General features: G+C 46.7%; 1 protein-coding gene across 6 annotated transcripts in view; it reads right to left on the reverse strand.

Annotated features, from left to right (window-relative positions):
- Positions 1-246: 246 nt before the first annotated feature.
- ARSD (arylsulfatase D) overlaps positions 247-20,191 on the reverse strand; it is a 28,808-nt gene continuing 8,863 nt past the window's right edge. For 2 of the 6 annotated variants that reach the window (XM_078362425.1, XM_078362428.1), the window contains exons 4-10: positions 18,849-18,971; positions 15,666-16,083; positions 13,509-13,645; positions 8,845-8,979; positions 7,703-7,865; positions 5,265-5,386; positions 247-4,406 (exon numbers count right to left, since the gene is read on the reverse strand). In XM_078362425.1, coding sequence (XP_078218551.1) covers positions 4,030-4,406; positions 5,265-5,386; positions 7,703-7,865; positions 8,845-8,979; positions 13,509-13,645; positions 15,666-16,083; positions 18,849-18,971 — 1,475 coding nt within the window. In that variant the 3' untranslated portion in view covers positions 247-4,029. Of the gene's footprint in view, positions 4,407-5,264; positions 5,387-7,702; positions 7,866-8,844; positions 8,980-9,951; positions 10,027-12,419; positions 12,691-13,508; positions 13,646-15,665; positions 16,084-17,636; positions 17,641-18,846; positions 18,972-20,191 lie in introns of those variants that run through there. The other 4 variants (XM_078362426.1, XM_078362429.1, XM_078362427.1 and 1 more) reach the window with 4 other exon arrangements.

Consider the following 20,191-nt stretch of genomic DNA (forward strand, 5'->3'; position numbering starts at 1 on the left):
CACACCTTTCTCTTGTTTAAGGCGTTCTTATTCCCAGTCTGCTCTCTCCCCTGTATAACACTAAAAGCACAGGAGTAAACTTCTGAGTGTGACTCAAGTTTTTCAGAATGGGGACGTTTGTTTAGTCCTCTCTCTATAAATAGTGAACAGCAACGCCAGGTTAGTTCCTTCAAAGCTGGGGGCTGAAGGGGTGGAGGTGGAGGAGCAGGACTGTGGATGGGAAATAAAAACTAACAAATTACACCATCCAGGGAGAGCTGTCATATTTTATTCAGTGTTTCTGCTGCACTGCCAGCCTAGGGATGCACTTGATTCCCAAGAAATGCCACCATCCTATTCAGAGCCATCCACAGATACCTGCCCCGGGGACTGCAGCAACTCTATTACCTTAACCGGTACAGAACAGAGGCTGATTTTAGCTCCCTTGTATCCACTTCCCAGTGAGTATAAGGGAGAAGAAACACCTCATGGCTCTGGGAAGGCATGTTGAGACCCGTTTTTGCAAGTCTTAAGGAATGGAAGAATATAGCTGCCATGTGCCCCAAGTCTAGGGCAGGAAGGGTAGTGTCAGTGTCACTTACACTGCATTCTGTTGGTCAATGCAAGTCAGAGGCTCATCCCAGATCTAAGGGCAGGGAAGAGGCTCCAACCTGTAATTGGGCTCACTTGGAAGGTAATGGGAAGAGTTGGTGGCTACTTTAAGACACATACCACATCCAGATTTCCACCTACAGAAAAGTCCAAAGATGTACCCACCGGAGCCCGATAGTCAATTGAAGCTGGCTCAAGACTGCCTTCTTCAGGTGGAGACTAACCAGCTCCCTGACATCCTTCAGTTAACTGCTCCTTCCTTCTTCCTGCTGCCTGGAACGTCTGTGTGCCATCTGGAGCTGTGGCAGCCTTCTTGAGACCATGAGGCAAAGTCTACATGCAAGATCAGGTAGTTAGAAAGAGCCTGCCAGTGCTGGGCTTATATCCTCCTTCCCAGGGAGCTTGAAGATAGCAAAACCCACAGCTGTTTTCATCAAATGCCAGGAAATTCTTAGGCTGGGTTCGTCTGAATGGTTGAGAGCAAAAGGCTTGTTGTAATGGGCTTGTTGAATACGGTGAAAGATGAGATGGCTTCTAGTTGCCTCCAAATCCCCATGACCCGTGCTCCATAGACGTTTCTTTTGAATGATTTTTCGGTTCTTCTGAGTGTCTCTCCTGTGTGTCCCTCCAGAACCCTCTCCAGCCTTAGAAACCTGAGCTCTACAAGTGCTGCCTCTCTCCACTCGCCTTCTCTCTGGCTTCAGATTGAGTTCAATCAACAGATGCCCCTGTAGGATGTGGACACAGGGAGCCAGGGGAGAGGGGCATCAGCTGCCTGGTTAGCAGGGCTGTGATGGTTCTTCTACTCATGATTCTCACTGCTGTGGGCAGCCTGCTGCCTCCTGCTCTTGATTCTGGAAGCTTCTATGCCGAGGTCTGATGGTGGCTCCCGGCCTCCCATTGGGAGAATGCCTCAGGAGAGGCATTCTCTCCTGAGACCATTTTTTTTTCTTCTTTAAAATAAGACAGTGACATTTAATAATTCCCCACATAACCATTTTTAAGAGCAGAGGAAGAACGAAACAAGCCAGAAACAGTAAAGTTTTTATGTGGATCTCCCTTCTGCAGGAGCTCCAGAAGGTCAAAGCATCTCCTTGAGACCCCCTTGCTATTTAGATTTGTCCATGGGAAATGAAGGAGCCTGGATCCAGATACATCTTTTTGTTTCTCTCTTTGCACTCTCCTTTTGCTTCTTCCTCTTTGGTTTTCTTCCTTCTCATTTCTGGTTCATTTTTGTCACCATCTTCCTCACGGCAACCATAATTTCAGTCCTGCATGGCTGGGGAAGCCCTCGGGAAACTCCCTATCAAGGCAGAAAACACTTCTTCACAGGGTGGCAGGAGAGAGAATGAGGAAGGGATTCCCTAGAATCCCATCCTCACCTAATACCTGGTGGTGAACACTGCCTGTCTTAGATGCCATTTATTCTCTCGTTCCAATTCCCAGCATGCTTCCTACAAACACCTCAATAGATGGACCGAGAGGAATAGTGTAAAATTCTCCTGCCCCCTGTATTGCGATCTGGGGGAAGGGGTCCCAGGTATGCAGTAAGTTAGGACTACACTTCCATCGTCAAAGCCGCAGGGGAGGGGTGAGGATGAAACATACTAGAATTGACTTAGAAAACACACTGGTCAAATCTTAGCTATTCGAGGAATGCAGGAAGAGAAGCTTCCTTCTCTCTGTATGTCTGAAGGTTCCCATGGCTGTCTCTTTGCCCAAGGGACAAACTTTCCATCAGGGTATCTTCTGTGCATTTGAGGATCTTCTGCCAATGACAGGCAATTGTGGTACACGATTCAATGCAGAATGAGATAAAGTCATTTTATTTCCCAATAAAGAGATGCATCAAAAACCTCAATCAACTCAGTAAATGTTTTCTTGCTTTCCTGCTGACCAACCTAATTCTGGTTTCAAACAGGGAAGCCAGGTGCCCACCTAAAAGCCTGCACTTCTCAATTTCCAGTTGTTTCTATGGATAATAGTTGGAAGCAGAAATTGGGTTAGGGCTTCCAGATAATCCCCCCTAACAGGGACTGATTCAAGAGAAGGGGATGCCCTTTGGTTCATTCTCCTTCCTGCTGCCTGGAATGTGATGTCTGGCGCTGTGGCAGCCATGTTGACATAATGAGGCCAACTCTCTGCCATGCTAAGAGTGGCAGAGCTGGGTGTTGACAAGAGCTTGCTAGCGTTGGGTTGCTTCCTCTTGAGCTGCACACTACTTGGAAGAGAACACATTCTTCTCTTGTTCTTTCCATTAGGCATTTTTTTAAGGCAGGGTCTTACTCTGTTCCCTAGCTTGGAGTGCAGTGGTGCTCATAACTCACTGCAGTTTCAACCTCCCAGGCTCAAGCGATCCTCACACCTCAGCCTCCTAAGCAGCCGAGACTACAGCTGTGTGCCACCACATCTGGGCTATTTGGTTTTGTAGAGACGAGGTCTCGCCATGTTGCTCAGGCTGGGTAGGTATCGAACTGCTGGGTTTCCAGTCATCCTTTGACCTCGGCCTCCCGAAGTGCTGGGATTACAGGTGTGAGTCACCATGCCTGGCTTTGTTTAAGGCACTCCTTTTTCCCAACATCTGTTACCAGCAGCCTGAAGCCATTTCTATAATAATACCATGAGGACACATGAACAGAGACTCTAATGCATGAAAAACGCATCAACCCTTTGAGATCAATATGTCCTCAAGAACAGAGATGAGAGGCTTTCACTTTCCTCAGCTATGTGAAAGAGTAGGAACAGACACTTTGCCCTGTCCTTTCAGAAGGCTGTTATGTCATCTAGGTACTGAAATTGGAACAATGCTTTAAGACGGATGGTGGAAACATGGGGCACTGGCACAATAATGAGCCCTGAGATTTAGAAGAGGAGGAGGAGGCATTAGTGGGTGCATGCTGGGATAGACTTACTTCACAGATCAGAAAATGGAGTCCCTAGATGGGGGCAGTGGATCATATGTAATCCTAACACTTTGGGACGCTGAGGCGGGTGGATGACTTGAGGTTAGGAGTGTGAGACCAGCCTGACCAACATGTTGAAACGCTGTCTCTACTAAAACTACGAAATTTAGCCAGGCGCGGTGATGGGTGTCTGTGACCCCGGCTACTCTGGAGGCTGAGGCAGGAGGATCACTTGAACCTGGCAGGTGGAGGCTGCAGTCAGCAGAGATCATGCCTTTGCACCACTCCAGCCTGGGCAACAGAGCAACACTCTGTCTCAAAAAAAGAAAGAGAAAGAAAGAAAAAGAAAGAAAGAAAGAAAGAAAGAAAGAAAGAAAGAAAGAAAGAAAGAAAGAAAGAAAGGAAAGAAAGAAAAGAAAGGAAAGAAAGAAAGAAAATAGGGACCCACTCTCAGTCCAGGGCATGTTCCTTGCAAAAGGGAAGCTGAAGATAAGACCAAGCTTGGAGAACTTTGTTTTCGGCAGGGCATCCTCCCTCACAGTGCTGGCATTCGGGGGCTGCCATCCCCATCCTCGCGGCATGAGCAGAACGGGAAATTTCCGCAGCATGGCTGTAGCCATGGCTTCCACACGATGTTGCTCATGGAAAACTGCTGGGGCACAGGCCTCAGGGTCTGCCGATGCTCTGACACCGCTGCGCCCACCCTTGCCATCACGGCGTGGTACAGGGGCTCAGAGTCAGGGGTCAGAGGTCGTGCCTCGGAGGGGTCCCTGGAGAGGTCAAAGAGCAAAGGGGGTTTGTGATGGGTCACGCCCTCCCCTGAGCACGGGCAGATGCCTCGGCCGTAGCAGGCCCCTGCTCCCTCAGGGTGGAACTGTGGGGTCATGTAATGAATCTTCCAGACGCTTCCACCTGGATGTAGACAAGAAGGGAGTCAGAGTGGCAGAAATCCACACAAGTGTGAACACTGGGCGCAGGTGTCAGCTCTGTGGAGTCAGCATGACCCTCCCTGTTCAATGAAAAGGAGGGACGGGAGGGAGGCTGTTGACACAATCGCAGCCTTCAGCGTGTCAAGTCAGAGTGTATGTGTGTATGTGTGTGTGTGCGCCCCCATGTGTGTGTCCGTCTGTGTTTCTACTTCGCATGCTCCAGGCAAAGAGACTCACTGTGGCTGCTTTCAGAAATCAGAATCATGGAGGTTCCTTAATTCTTACCCTTTCCCCTTGTTGAAATTGCTCAGCGTCCCTCTACTACCTTTCTACACAGAAACGGCCATAATACTTTAAACAGCACGATTGGATACTTATCTATCTATCCCTACGTATTGTATATCGATCCATCCATTTATCTTACCCATCTATGTCATCTATCATTATCTCTTTATCTATCAATCATCTATCTTATCTATCTATTCATTATCTATCCATCCATCATGTATCTTACCTATCTATCCATCATCTATCTTATCTCTCTACATCTAGCTATGCATTATCTATCTATCCATCCATTTATCTTATCTATCTATCCATTATGTCTTATCTATCCATCATCATCTCTCTCTCTCTACTCTCCAATCACCTATGTATAGTCTACTCATTGGTTGATTTATCTCTATTTCTATAGCTATCTGCCCGTCAATTCATCCATCCATCCATCCATCCATCCATCCATCCATCCATCCATCCATCCAACCATATATCCTTCCACATATCCACACATCCTATTGGCTGTTTCTCTGGACAACTCTGGCTGTGGGCAGCGTTCACTTACTGTTCTTCTGGTGCCAGCGTGCTGCATGGAGATGCTGCCCACAGTAATGAAACAGAAACTCATGTGCCGAGCGTGTCTCAGTTCCCTGCAGCAAGGGCACCAGGCTGTGGCCGTCAATCACCCTGATTCCATGAAGAGACCACAGAGCAGAGTCAGACCATGGGTTCCCAGGAAGCCTTTTGCACCTGGTAACAAACCTCCAAGATTGCAAGGCTCCCCAGCAAATGGAGCAGACATGAGCTGTTTCCCCAGTCACTGTTAAGATTGCAAGGCTCCCCAGCAAATGGAGCAGAGATGAGCTCTTTCCCCAGTCACTGTTAAGATTGCAGGTTGCAGAGCATGATACATGTGGTTATTTCAAGACACAGGGTCTCTAACTGTTGGGGTTATTTGTTATGCACCCAGCACTGCCACCGGGATGTTAACACAAAGCCTTCAAGTTCCAGCTGGACAGCACACATTCCTAGGTTGACTTTTCTTACTTTTTGTGTTTTGAGGCAGAGTCTTGTTCTGTCACCCAGGCTGCACTGCAGTGACCCAATCTCAGCTCAATGTAACCTCTGCCTCCTGGTCAAGTGATTTCTTGTGCCTCAGCCTCCTGAGTAACTGGGACTACAGGTACAAGCCACCACCCCCAGCTAATTTTTGTATTTTTGTATAGATGGAGTTTCACCACATTGGCCAGGCTGGTCTCAAACTCCTAACCTTAGATGATCTGCCTGTCTCGACCTCCCAAAGATCAGTTGATCCCAGGAGTTAGAGACCAGCCTGGGCAACATGGCAAGACCCTGTCTCTTAAAAAAATAAAAGGATTTGGGGATGAGAAGTTAGAGATAGGGTTCTTCATATGATCATCCCTTACATAGGAGCATTTATTTGTTTCTTTAATTAGAGTAAAATAAAATCATTGCCAAAGTATTTGCTTAATATTTTTTCTCTTGTATAAGGTTGACTCTGGCAATATGCTTATATCAAGGTGATAAACCATCTTTAAAGCAGTTTTTCTTGCTTCACTAACATACTGGCAAGATTGTATGTATATTTGGGGAAATTATAGGAAGATGTTTGTACATGGATCGCATTCTAATGATTTAATCTTCTCTTTTTTATGCTGAGGTTCAAAATTTGCCAATAATGGAAATGATGGAAAGTGAGTATTACGGCCACTGTCTTTGTTCTTATGTTATTTTATAACTGGGGACAGGCATTTTCCACTAGGCTGGTTCCCAAATTGGAGGAATTGAATTTTTCTTAAAGTTTCAATGTTGTTCTATCCCTCCTAATACAAAGGAATGAGAGGAAACTAATGATAAGGAAAATGTAAGTCAAAGCCACTGTGGAATACTACCTCACTCCTCCAAGAATGGCAGTCATCAAAGCATCAAACAATAACAGGTGTTGGCGAGGATGCAGTGAACAGGGGACACGTCTACACTGCTGGCGGGAATGTAATCCAACCACTGTGGAAAACAGTGTGGAGATTCCTTAAGGAACTAAAAATGGAACTACCAGCAATCCCCCTCCTGGTGTCTACCTAGGGAAAAGAAGTCGTTATAGGACAGGATGCTTTCACACGCACACTTATAGCAGCACAACTAGCAATTGCAAAAACATGGAACCAGCCCAAATGCCCATCAATCAAACAGTGGGTTTAAAAAGTGTAATATATATGTATGTGTGTATACACACACACACACGCATGCACTCCATGGAATATTATTCAGCCATGAAAAGGAACTAAATAATGGCATTTGCAGTAACCTCCATGGAATTGGACACCATTATTCGGAGTGAATCACTCAGAAATGGAAAACCAAACATTGTATGTTCTCACTCATAAATGGAGCTTAGTTATGAGGATATAAAGGCATAAGAATGATACAATGGACTTTGGGGATGCAGGGGAAAGGGTGGGAGGGGGTGAGGGATGAAGGACTAGACATTAGGTACAGTGTCCACTGCTTGGGTGGTGGGTGCACCAAAATCTCAGAAATCAATACTGAAGAAGTTACTTGTGGCTGGCCGCAGTGGCTCACACCTGTAACCCTCGCACTTTGGCAGGCCAAGGCAGGTGGATTGCCTGAGCTCAGGACTTTGAGAACAGCCTGGGCAACACGGTGAAACCCCATATCTACTAAAAGTCAAAAGATTAGCTGGGCATGGCGGTGTGTGCCTGTAATCCCAGCAACTTGGGAGACTGAGACAGGAGAATTGCTTGAACATAGGAGGTAGAGGTTGCAGTGAGTTGAGATCCTGCCATTGCACTCCAGTCTGGGCGACACTCCAACACTCCGTTTCAAAAAAGGAAAAGAAAAACTTATTCATGTAACCACACACCACCCGTTCCCCAAAATTCTATTAAAATGAAAATAAATAAAAACTAAAAACTAAAAACAATTTTAAAAAATCAGGGAACAGGCAACCTTATCTCCACGTACCTGTCCTGGGGCACCTCGCCACCCGCCAGCTGGACCACGGTGGGGAACACGTCCATCAGGCTTGTGGGCTCATCAATTACTCTGCCAGCCGGGAGCACCCCGGGCCAGCGGAAGATCCCAGGTACTCGGATCCCACCTTCCCATCCTCCCATGCCCTTCCCACCTGTAAGTAAAAGACACTGTTAGGATTTTGCTGGAAACTGCCCAGTTTGTATGCACGCCTGGATGTATTTGTGCACAGCCACCCACATGCACACATGCACACTGGGGCAGCCTGAGGTCACCAAAAACAGCCACAGCAGTATTTTCAGAATTGTGCTACTCCCCAGCCTCTTGAATATCAGTGGGTCACTGTGTCTGCTTCAACTGTTATAGTCACTCTATGCTACCTTTATTTAGAATAAAAGAATGGTTAAAATATTTTTTATAGGCTGGGCGTGGTGGCTCAGCCTGTAATCCCAGCATTTTGGGAGGCCGAGGCGGGTGGATCACGAGGTCAAGAGATTGAGACCATCCTGGCCAACATGGTGAAACCCCGTCTCTACTAAAAATACAAAAAATTAGCTGGATATGGTGGCGCGTGCCTGCAATCCCAGCTACTCGGGAGGCTGAGGCAGGAGAATTGCCTGAACCCAGGAGCGGAGGTTGCGGTGAGCTGAGATCGCGCCATTGCACTCCAGCCTGGGTAACAAGAACGAAACTCCGTCTCAAAAAAAAAAAAAAATATATATATATATGTATTTTTATATATTCATACTTCAAAAATGATTGTCAAATATCAACAATTTAACATTTATTAAATATTATGCATCAATATTAATTGATGCATTTAAAACATTAAAGTTAAAATAGTAATACATTAATTAAATATTCAAAAATTAAGAATAAAGAAAATTTTAATTTTGTCTGAATTATTTATTTATGTATCTCTCTTCTGCTAAAATGCAAGCCCTTTAAAGGAAGAGGATGTGACTTTGTATCTGCCTGTCCTGCGCATCTAGGAAGAGCTTGGTCTACATTAGGTGCTCCATACATTCTTTTTGAAGTGAGCAAACTCATTTTCAGTTTGACTTGTTCTGGGACCCTCGGTGGTGGGAGCTATTTGGTCAAATGCATATGTGCCCACAATGTCCACAACTCACCTTTGTAAATTCCGTTCCATCCCCCTAACTGGCTGTGTCCATCTCTTGCCTCTAAATGTCCTCCATGGTCAGAGGTGAAATATGTGAAAGTTGAGTTCTTCAAACCATTGTCTTCGATGGCATTAAGAATCTTCCCTTTACAGAAAATGGAAAGCTTCAGGACAAAGTAAACAGAGCGGCATCTGCTAGCTCAACGTAGTTCTTCCTTTCTGCATAAGACACCTCTCGCCAGGAAGTCATCAGAAGAGACCGCAGTTCCTTGGAGACCACGGTTGCAATGAGATCCCAGGGCATAAGATGTAGCTAATGATTGTGACACCACAGGACTGTTTACAATGCAAACCAATAATAAAATTCTAAGCTCCCCACAACTGACTGATAGACTCTCCCCTTGGCCAAGGCCATTCCAAAGTTATCTTGAAAAAGTAGGTCAGGCTGGGCATGGTGGCTCACACCTGTAATCCCAACACTTTGGGAGCCTAAGATGGGTGGATCACCTGAGGCTGGGAGTACAAGACCAGCCTGGCCATTATGGTGAAACCTCATCTCTACCAAAGGCACAAAAATTAGGCAGGTGTGGTCATGCACACTGTCATCTTAGCTACTTGGGACCAAGGCTGAGGTGGGAGAATGGCTTGAACCTAAGAGGCAGAGGTTGCAGTGAGCTAAGATTGCACCACTGACTGCAGCCTGGGTGACAGAGCGGGACTGTCTCAAACAAACAAACAGACAAACAAACAAAAAAGAAACAATAAAAAAAAAGCTAGGTCAGGCCATGATGAAAAGTAGTGGCTGGAGAGGGGCGAGTGCAGTTGGACATGCATTATGATACCCTCCTTTCTTTGGAATTCACGTACAACTGACCAGCATTCACATTCAAAGAGAGACCTCATGACTGAGGGAAGGCCAGGCACACTGGCTCATGGCTATCATCCCAGCACTTTAGGAGGCCAAGGCAGGAAGATCGACTGAGCTCAGAAGTTCAAGACTAGCTTGGGCAACACGGCAAAGCCCCATTTCTACAAGCAATACAAAAACTAGCCAGGCTTTGTGGCACATGCTTGTATGTAGTCCCAGCTACTCAGGAGGCTGAGGTGGGAGGATCACCTGAGCCTGGGAGGTCAAAGCTGCATGAGTCAAGATGGCACCACTGCACTCCAGCCTGGGCGACAAAGTGAGACCCTGTTTAAAAAAAAAGAGTGATAGAACAGACTCTTTAAGTCTGATAAGAAACACTTACTGTGTATTGTCTCTGAAGCCTGCTACCTGGAGGCTTCATTGGCATCATAAAACCTTGGCCTCCACAGCCTCTTATTGGAAACCAGACATTCCCTTCTATTGATTCTCAGATAATAACCCTTTCAACCACCTGCTGATCAGAATCTGTAACTCTGCCTTTGACCTGGAAGCCCCTCTTGCAGGTCTTGCCTTTCTGGAACGAATCAAGGTATGTCTTCCACATATTGACTGATGCCATATGTCTTCCTACATTTACAAAACCAGCTGCACCCCGACATCTTGGGTACATGTCCTCAGGACCTCCTGAGGCTGTGCCATGGGCCACTGATTCCTCATATAATAAATCTCCAAATATTTACAGAGTTTGACTCTTTTGGTTGATCTCAATATACCACCAATACAAAACACTGAATGAACACACAATGCCAAAAGGTTGTCAATTGGCATGCTTTTATAAACACAGTGCCTGCGTGTGTGTGTGTGTGTGTGTGTGTGTGTGTGTGTGTGTGTGTGACATTATCAAGACATTGGGGCGAGGGAAATGGTGAGACTCAGTGATGACAGAACCGTGTCCACACAAGAAGAAGCAGGGCTGTAAGCTGCATCGACGGGTATGGCGTATTGGAGGCTGACTCAGAAGTGCAGAGGACACTCTGCAAAGCAATTGCTTTATCTCTGGAGGCCACTGGTCATTGAAAGCACTGAAAGTCAAGATGATATAAACCACACTGTCATCTGTAACTCCAAAAATGCAGAGTTTGAAGACTGCTGTGCACTGGAAAGTATCTGAGACAGGTCTCAATCAATTTAGAAAGTTTATTTTGTCAAGGTTAAGGATGCGCCCGTGACACAGCCTCAGGAGGCCCTGATGGCGTGTTCAAGGTGGTTGGGGCAAAGCTTGGTTTTGTATGCTTTAGGGAGACGAGACATCAGTGAATACATGTAAAATGTGCATTGGTTTGAGCTGGGAAGGTGGAACAACTTGAAATGGGGGGTTTAAACATATTCTGATTGGTAATTGATTGAAGAATTGTTATCGACAGAAAGGAATGTCTGGGTTATGATAACGGGTTGTGGACACTCAGGTTTTACTGTGCGCATGGTGCCTGCACATTGCAGGCTTCAGAGAGAATAGACTAAATGTTTCTTATCAGACGTAAGGTCTGTGTGGGTGTTCATGCTGAGGGTAGAATGAAGGGTGTCCAACCCCCTCCTCCATCATGGCCGGAAACAGTCTCTCCGGTCAAATTTTAGGGTACCCCGATAAAGGAGGAAATCCATTCAGATGGTTGTGGGGGGCCTTTGAATTTTATTTTTGGTTTACATTGTGAACCAATCGCGCCCTATCACTATGCTTGTCTCAGGAGATCCGTTCAGATTCTGCAAGGATTTTACTATCTGCACTCTCTTAAGAATCTGCAGCCTCACTGCTCCTCTCCAGGGTTTCTTCAAGGCTGTAGGAGGAAGGTGACGTCTCTGCATCATCCTGAATGTTAACTTTATTACTTTAGTTTCTGTTCCTTCTAACGAGGACATTAAGTCACCGGCTGTGTGGAAGGCTGACAATGTGCTTTGGATCTGTGCCCCTGCCCAAATCCCCTGTTGAATTGTAATCTTCGGTGTTGGCGGTGCGGCCTGGTGGGAGATGACTGGATGATGGGGGCAGAGTTCTCATGAATGGTTGAGCACCATCCCCCTCCTTGGTGCTGTGGAGTGACTGGGTTCTCTCGAGATCTGGTTGTTTGAAAGTGTGTGGCTCCTCACCTCCTCTCTTGGTCCTGCTCCTGCCACGAGACGCCTGCTCCCCCATTCACCTTCCGCCACAACCAAAGTTCCCCAGGCCTCCCCAGAAGCAGATGCCGCCGTACTTCCTGTACAGCCTTCAGACCCGTGAGCCAATTCAGCCTCTTTTCTTTATAAATTACCCAGTCTCAGCTATTTCTGTGCGAGAATGGACTAATACAGTTGATTTTGTGCAAATTAGACTAAGAGCTTGAAAACACTGAAGGAGCAAATTAATGATATGAGAGAAGTTTTTCTCCCTATTCTTTGTCTTTTATTTCTTTTGATTTTGGAGACAGGGTCTTACTCTGTTGCCCAGGCTGGAGTTCAGTGGTGCAACAGTTATAGCTCATTGCAGCCTCAACCTCCCGGGCTCAAATTATCTTCCCACTTCAACCTCTGGAGTGGCTGGGACCACAGGTGCATATCACCATGCCTGTCTAACTTTTTTAATTTTTTGTAGAAATGGGGGGGGTCTCACTATGTTGCTCAGGCTGGTCTTGAACTCCTGACCTCAAGCAATCTGCCTGCCTCAGCCTCCCAAAATGCTGGGATTACAGGCATGAGCCACCTTGCCCCACCTGGAAATGCAGACTTTTAAGACTGTGAACTAATCCCACTCTGTGACTATGCTTGTCTCAGGAGACACATTCAGATTCTGCAAGAATTGTAACGTCTATGCTGTTTCAAGAATCTGCAGCCTCACTGGTCCTGTCCAGGGTTTCCTGAAGGCCACAGAAGGAGGACAGTGTCTCTGCACTGTTCTCAACGTTAACTGTATTGCTTCACTTTCTGTAACTTCTAATGAGGACATTAAGTCACTGGCTGTGTAGAAGGTTGATTCCGTGCAAAATTAGACTAAGTAACTGAGAATACTGAAGGAGCAAATAAATGATATTGGAGCATGTTCTGCTCCCATTCTTTGTACTATTATTATTATTATTTATGAGATAGGGTCTCACACTCTTGCCCAGCCTGGAGTACAGCAGTGCAACCTCAGCTCACTGCAGCCTTGACTTCCCAGGCTCAAGCGATCCTCCTGCCTCAGCCTCCTGAGACACTGGGACTACAGGCATGTATCACCATGCCTGGCTAAGCATTTTATTTTTTGTAGAGACGGGGTCTCACTATGTTGTACAAGCTGGATTTGAATTCCTGACCTCAAGCGATCTGCCCACCTGGGCCTCCCAAAGTGCTAAGAGTTACCTTATTCTTTTTTTCTTTCTTTCTTTCTTTTTTTTGAGACAGAGTCTTGATCTGTCACCCAGGCTGGAGTGCAGTGGCACGATCTCAGCTCACTGCAATCTCCGCCTCATGGGTTCGAGTGATTCTCATGGGACCACAGGTGTACACCACCAAGCTGGGCTAATTTTTTGTATTTTTAGTAGAGACAGTGTTTCATCATATCCCCCAGGCTGGTCTCAAACTCCTGACCTCGGATGATTCACCCGCCTCAGCCTCCCAAAGTGCTGGGATTATAGGCATGAGCTACCGCTCTTATTTTTTATTGCAAGCTGGCTCATATTCAGATGGCCAGTCTGTTACACCCTACGTTCAATGCTGAGGCCAAGAGTGGAGGGAAGCTCTGTGGTAACAACACTGAGGCTAAGAGTGCAGGGAGGCTCTGTGGAATGTTGACTTACCTACAAGCCAGTCCATCTCCTCCACATTGTCACCATATAAGCCATGCTGACTTTTCCCCAGGAATGCTGCCGTGGTCACAAGGGGGATGTGTACATGGAGCAAAGACAGGAAGAGGAGAAATGGCCCATGCTTGTGTCTGAAAGACGAAAGCCTCCTTGAGAATCCACAGAATACACTGTACCTCAAAGGGACCCCTGCACCCTTGTGTTTACGCCACACTATTCACGAGAGCCAAGGCAGGGGATCCGCATCTGAGTCCATCAGTGAATGAATGCATCAAGAATAGATAGGGGGCTGGGTGCAGTGCCTCACACCTGTAATCCTAACACTTTGAGAGGCTGAGGCGGGAGGATCGCTTGAGGCCAGGAGTTCCAGACCAGCTTGGGCAACATGGGGAAATGCCGTCTCTATAAAAAATAGAAAAATTAGCCGGGTGTTGTATCTTGAGCCTGTAGTCCCAGCTATTCGGGAGGCTGCGGTGGGAGGATGGCTTTAACCCGGGAGGTGGAGCATATAGTGAACCGTGATCACACCACTCCCCTCCAGCATGGGTGGCAGAGTCAGACCCTGTCTCTAAAAAAACAAATAAATAAATAGTGTATGTCCACAGTGGAACACTATTCAGCCATAGAACAAGGATGGAGGCTGGGCACGGTGGCTCAAGCCTGTAATCCCAACATTTTGGGAGGCTGAGCCGGGCAGATCAGTTGAGGTCAGGAGTTCGAGACCAGCTTGGCCAACATGGTGAAATGGTGAAACCCCGTCTCCACTAAAAATAAAAAAATTAACAGAATGTGGTGGCAGACACCTATAATTCCACCACTGAAGAGGCTAAGGCACGAGAAGTGCTTGAGCCAGGAAGACGGAGATTGCCATGAGCCGTGATCATGCCACTGTTCTCCAGCATGGGTGACAGAGCCAACCCTGTCTCAAAAAAAAGGGAATGTCTGGTGTATGTACACAATGGAATACTAGTCAGCCATCAAAAAGAATGGAATCCTGTCATTTGCAGCAACACAGATAAAACAGAAGATTATTATGTTAAGTGAAATAAGCCAGGCACAGAAAGACCGATCCTGCATTTTCTCACTCCTATGTGGGAGCTAAAACAATCGATCACATGAAGATAGAGAACACAGTGATAGAGACCAGAGGCAGGGACGCGTGAAGGACAAAGAGAAGTGGTTTTAAAGAGCCCAAACATACAGTAACCTTAAAGGGCCACATTTCATGTCTGAGCGCAGAGGGAGATGGACACCCTAAGTATGCTGACTTGATTGCCGCTCAGTGCATACACGTAAGAAAATGTCACACATATACCATAAATGTGTACAAATTAAAAAGTAAGGGTCAGGCATGGTGGCTTCTACTTGTAATCCCAATACTCTGGAAGGCCGAGGTGGGAGGATGGCTTGAGCCCAGGAATTCGAGACCAGCTTGGGCCATATAGTAAGACTTTGTCTCAAAAAAAAAGGAAGAAAAAGTGACACATTTAAAAAGGCCAGATACAGTGGCTCACTTCTGTAATCCCAGCACTCTAGGAGTCCAAGACTGGAGGATTGTTCGAGCCCAGGAGAACCCATATGTACAAAGAATGCAAAAAAGTTTAAAAACTGTCAAAGAAAATAATGTAGAGAGTCCAATGGCATCTATGTCAATGCTATTTGAGCCATCACATGCCTTCAACATCGAGGTTCTAAGACGGGCAACGCAGCCCTATAAAAAGGTTGGCTTCTGTAACCATCTCCTCCTAGGGCTGTTGTCCGAGACCCCAGAGATCATAAGCAGACTCTCAGATGTTCTGAGACGTTACCATCTCTTTTTAAAAATTAAATCTTATGTTTTTAGCAACAAGGCCTCACTCTGTTACCCAGGCTGATGTACAGTGGTGTGATCATAGCTTTCTGCAGCCTCTAAAACCCAGGCTTTAGTGATCCTCCCACCTTAGCCTCCTGAGTAGCTGGCATTGCTGACACACACCACCATGCCTGGCTAAGGATTATATTTATTGTAGAACCAGTCTTCTTATGTAGCCCAAGCTAGTATCAAACTCCTGGGCTCAGGGGATCCTCCCATCTTGGCCTCCCAATGTGCCTCACAGGCGTGAGCCACCGCACCCGGCCCCGTCTACTGTTTCAGATGCGACAGTTGCTTACCTCTCAATATAGGAAATGGCTTCCTTTAGCATAAGACTTGCTGTGTTCTCCAGAACCATGGGCTGCTCCGTGACATCATGGTTTCTCATCAGGATACAGTTCCAGCGGCGCACAAACCCAAAGCTGGAGTACCAGCAGATGAAAAACAGGAAGACCAGGCCGGCCATGCCAGTGACTGCTCTCCTGGAGACAGAGATGAGACCGCAGGTCTTGCCCGCGGCCACGGTGAGAATCCCCAGCGCCAGGCACTGGGTGTAAACCCAGAGCTGTGCCCTGAGGCCAGCGTCCACTTCGGGGGGCCTGCCTGGGTCACAGTCGTTGGTGAGCGTGAAGGGCATGCCGTAGAAATAGTCAAATCCGTGCTTCAGCGGGTGGTGGCAGTGATCCGCCCGGGCTGCACAATTCACTCCCTGGTGCCCTTTTCCCAAAAGAAATGCAAAATGTTGCACAGAGACCCCTGGAATCATTCAGCAGTGGCTGGAAAAGAAGAGTCTGCAAAGAGCAAACCCGGAAATCAAAAGGCAATGAATGGATAGCGGTGTTTAAATGAACGCATTCTGATCCATGAAGACGGACGCATGCATCCATGTCGGAACCTTTGGCAGGTGACCCAAGGTTTAAGACTTTACAGGATGTTGGTCTTACAGGCTTGCAGCCCTAGACCATTCCACTATTAAATAATTTACAAAATATCTACATAAGTGTGTAATACATGTATTTATAGTATAGGTAATATATATTATATTACACCACCTGGATGATAGAGCAAGACTGTCTTTAAAAAACTATAAAGAATAAATCCACCCTCAGGGTAGGACATACAGAGACTTCTTCACTATAAAGCACTGGCCTTGTCATCCCAGCACTTTGGGAGGCTGAGGTAGGTGGATCACTGGAGTTCAGGAGTTTGAGACCAGCCTGGCCAACATGCTGTAATCCCAGCTCTACTATAAATACAAAAAAAATTAGCTGAGCATGGTGGGACATGGCTGTGGTCCCAGCTGCTCGGGAGGCTCAGGCAGGAGAATCACTTAACCCCGGGAGGTGGAGGCTGCAGTGAGCTGAGATCATGCCACTGCACTCCAGCCTGGGTGGCAGAGCAAGACTTCATCTCAAAAAAATAAAAACAAAAAAGAAATAAAAGAAGAAAAAGTTTTTTAAGAAAATAAAAAAAAGTGGCAGGAAACTTGAAAAGGAGAATGACGGTTGTCCTCCTGAAGCAAACCACAGCCTTGAACAAGTGGGGTGTTGCAGCTCCCGTGAACTCGACGGTGGCTTTGGGTGTGGGAAGTGCACAGAGAGGAAATGGAGACCCTGCACAGAGATCCCACCACCAGGTCAGGGCGGGCGACCCCACCATTGAGCTCCCATGTTCTCGTGTGTATGATGGTGACAGCACCTCTAAACCCACAGGCTGGGCAGGGAACGAAGGAGGTAACCCCCAGACTGCCTGGTGCTTGATGGCATAAATCAACGTCTCCCTCCGTTCCTCTCCATGCAGAAAGGGATTTAAGGGGCAGGTCCTAGATGGTGTCCCTTACAAAGGCCGGCTTGCAAGATTCCCCCGTGGCTGGTGTCTGAGGATTTACAGTGGAGAATTCACACTATTCTTAAAATAATAAGCTGACCGTGCCTACACCATATGAAAAGCAACATACTTCATGGGAGCACCTCCTTCGGTTCTAGGAGTCTGCAATTCGGGTCAGTGCCAGGCAGTGCCAGCAGGACCAGCCCGCAACAGAAACCCCTGGGCACTGAGTCTCCTGGGAGCTTCCCTAGCAAACAGCATTCCATGCGTGTTGTTAAAACCCATTTCTGGAGGAATTTGGTGCATCTTGTGTGATCTCACTGGGGGAAGATTCTTGGGAGCTTGGGTCTGGTCTCCCCCGAGCTTCACCCCATGTGATTCCCATGGCTTTGACTGTCACAAATCTCCCATGAGTACAATTGCATGCCAAGCCTTCCTAGCACATTTCTAAACTTATGGATGGTCTTGGAGACCCTCAACATGCTTTCTTTTAAAAAGGGTGGACTTGGAGCCCCCTGACATGCTCTCCCTTTTAAAGAGTAGTCTTGGAGCCCCCTGACATGCTCTCCCTTTTAAAGAGTAGTCTTGGCAACCCCCGACCTGCTCTCCCTTTTAAAGAGTAGTCTTGGAGCCCCCTGACATGCTCTCCCTTTTAAAGAGTAGTCTTGGAGACCCCCAACATGCTCTCCCTTTTAAAGAGTAGTCTTGGAGCCCCCTGACATGCTCTCCCTTTTAAAGAGTAGTCTTGGCAACCCCCGACCTGCTCTCCCTTTTAAAGAGTAGTCTTGGAGCCCCCTGACATGCTCTCCCTTTTAAAGAGTAGTCTTGGAGCCCCCTGACATGCTCTCCCTTTTAAAGAGTAGTCTTGGAGCCCCCTGACATGCTCTCCCTTTTAAAGAGTAGTCTTGGAGCCCCCTGACATGCTCTCCCTTTTAAAGAGTAGTCTTGGCAACCCCCGACCTGCTCTCCCTTTTAAAGAGTAGTCTTGGAGCCCCCTGACATGCTCTCCCTTTTAAAGAGTAGTCTTGGAGACCCCCAACATGCTCTCCCTTTTAAAGAGTAGTCTTGGAGCCCCCTGACATGCTCTCCCTTTTAAAGAGTAGTCTTGGAGCCCCCTGACATGCTCTCCCTTTTAAAGAGTAGTCTTGGAGACCCCTGACATGCTCTCCCTTTTAAAGAGTAGTCTTGGAGACCCCCAACATGCTCTCCCTTTTAAAGAGTAGTCTTGGAGCCCCCTGACATGCTCTCCCTTTTAAAGAGTGGTCTTGGAGACCCCCGACATGTTGTCTGTTATAAAGAGGGTGTTCCGACCCTGCCGGGCTTGTTGTATAAAGGAAGGCAGTGTTTCTCAACTCTGGGGGTTCTGAGGTGGCGAGAGGCCATGTAGAGAAAGATAATGTCTGAAGAGTAGTAAACGGGGACAAGCTGAGGACTGATAGGTCCAGAGAGGAAAGGAGGGCAGTCTCCTAGGATTTTGAATTAAAAAAGAAAAAGCCTCATCTCAAACTGGGGACAGTGCAACAGGCATGAGCTGGACCAGGCACCAACTTCCAATTCAGAGGACACGGGATTGTTTCCTTTGCAGGAAACCAGGATCTTTTTGATCACTGATCTTCTCAACCACCGAATAACATGAGGCTCCCACATCTCCACACCTATGAGGCCGGTGGCATAGCCGCGCTGCTGCAGGATTCTTGCAAAAGTGGTTTCATTCTCGGGAAGTCCACCTGAGCCCGCATTCCACTGGAGGGCCCGGTATCCATTGCTGGCCTCCATGCCTGTGGGGCAGGAAAAGAGGAAGAGTTTACTCTCCCTTCTCTAGAGGAGTAGTTCCCAACCAGGGAGCTTTGGTGTCTGAGATCTGGATGTGTGCACCCGAGCCACACTGCTGTTGCCTATCATCCATCTATCACGTATCAAGCTATCAATGATTTACCTATCTTCTGTCAACTGTCTATCTATCTATCTGTATATCTATCTATCATCTATCTATCTATCTATGTATCTATCTATCTGTATATCCATCTATCATCTATCTATCATCTATCCCTCTATCTATCTGTGTATCTATCTATCTATCTATCTATCTATCTATCTATCTATCTATCTATCATCTATCTATCACACTATTCTCAAAATAATGAGAATGGCCAATGTCTGGAGATGGTTTTGTTGTCCCAACTCAGAAAGGGTGGGATGTGGTGTGTGGAGCCCTACATCCAGCGCACAAAACAGCCCCCCACAGAAAATCATCTAGCACCAAGTGTCCATGGTGCCAAAACAGAGACACCTTACCTTACAATGACAGACTCTATAGGATCTGTCCTATGTCTGCCTAGCTGTCACCTGTCTATCTCAATATGTATTCATCATCTATCATCTGTATCCATCCATCTATGTATCTATCAGCTATCATTATCATTAATCATCTAGCTATCAGTCAGCTAACATTAACTATCATCTCTTATCGTTCTGTCATCTGTCATTGTCTATTAATCATCTCTCATCTATCTACGTAGCTATCAATCATCTATCATGTCATTATCTATCGTCTGTTACTCTGTATCATCACCATCTGGATATCTAGCTATCAATCATCCATTATCTATCACTGTCTACCCATCTATTTATCATATCACAGTGATTCTCAACGTGGGGAACTTTACTCTCTAAAAGACACTTGGTCTTGTGATCGATCGGTCATGCTGGCTGAGAACAAACCTCCTTAAAATATTCCACGGACTTTGGTTTTGCTGTTCACATCCCAGTGATCACAGCTTTTTTTTTTTTTTTTTTTTTTTTGAGATGGAGTCTCGCTCTGCAGCCCAGGCTAAAACGCAATGGCGTGATCTCAGCTCACTGCAACCTCCGACTCCCAGGTTCGGGCGATTCTCCTGCCTTAGTCTCCCTAGTAGCTGGGATGACAGGAACGAGTCACCATGCCCAGCTTATTTTTGTATTTTTAGTAGAGACGGGGTTTTGCCATGTTGCCCAAGCT

Source organism: Callithrix jacchus, chromosome X, assembly GCF_049354715.1.
Source record: "Callithrix jacchus isolate 240 chromosome X, calJac240_pri, whole genome shotgun sequence".
Lineage (NCBI taxonomy): Eukaryota > Metazoa > Chordata > Mammalia > Primates > Cebidae > Callithrix > Callithrix jacchus.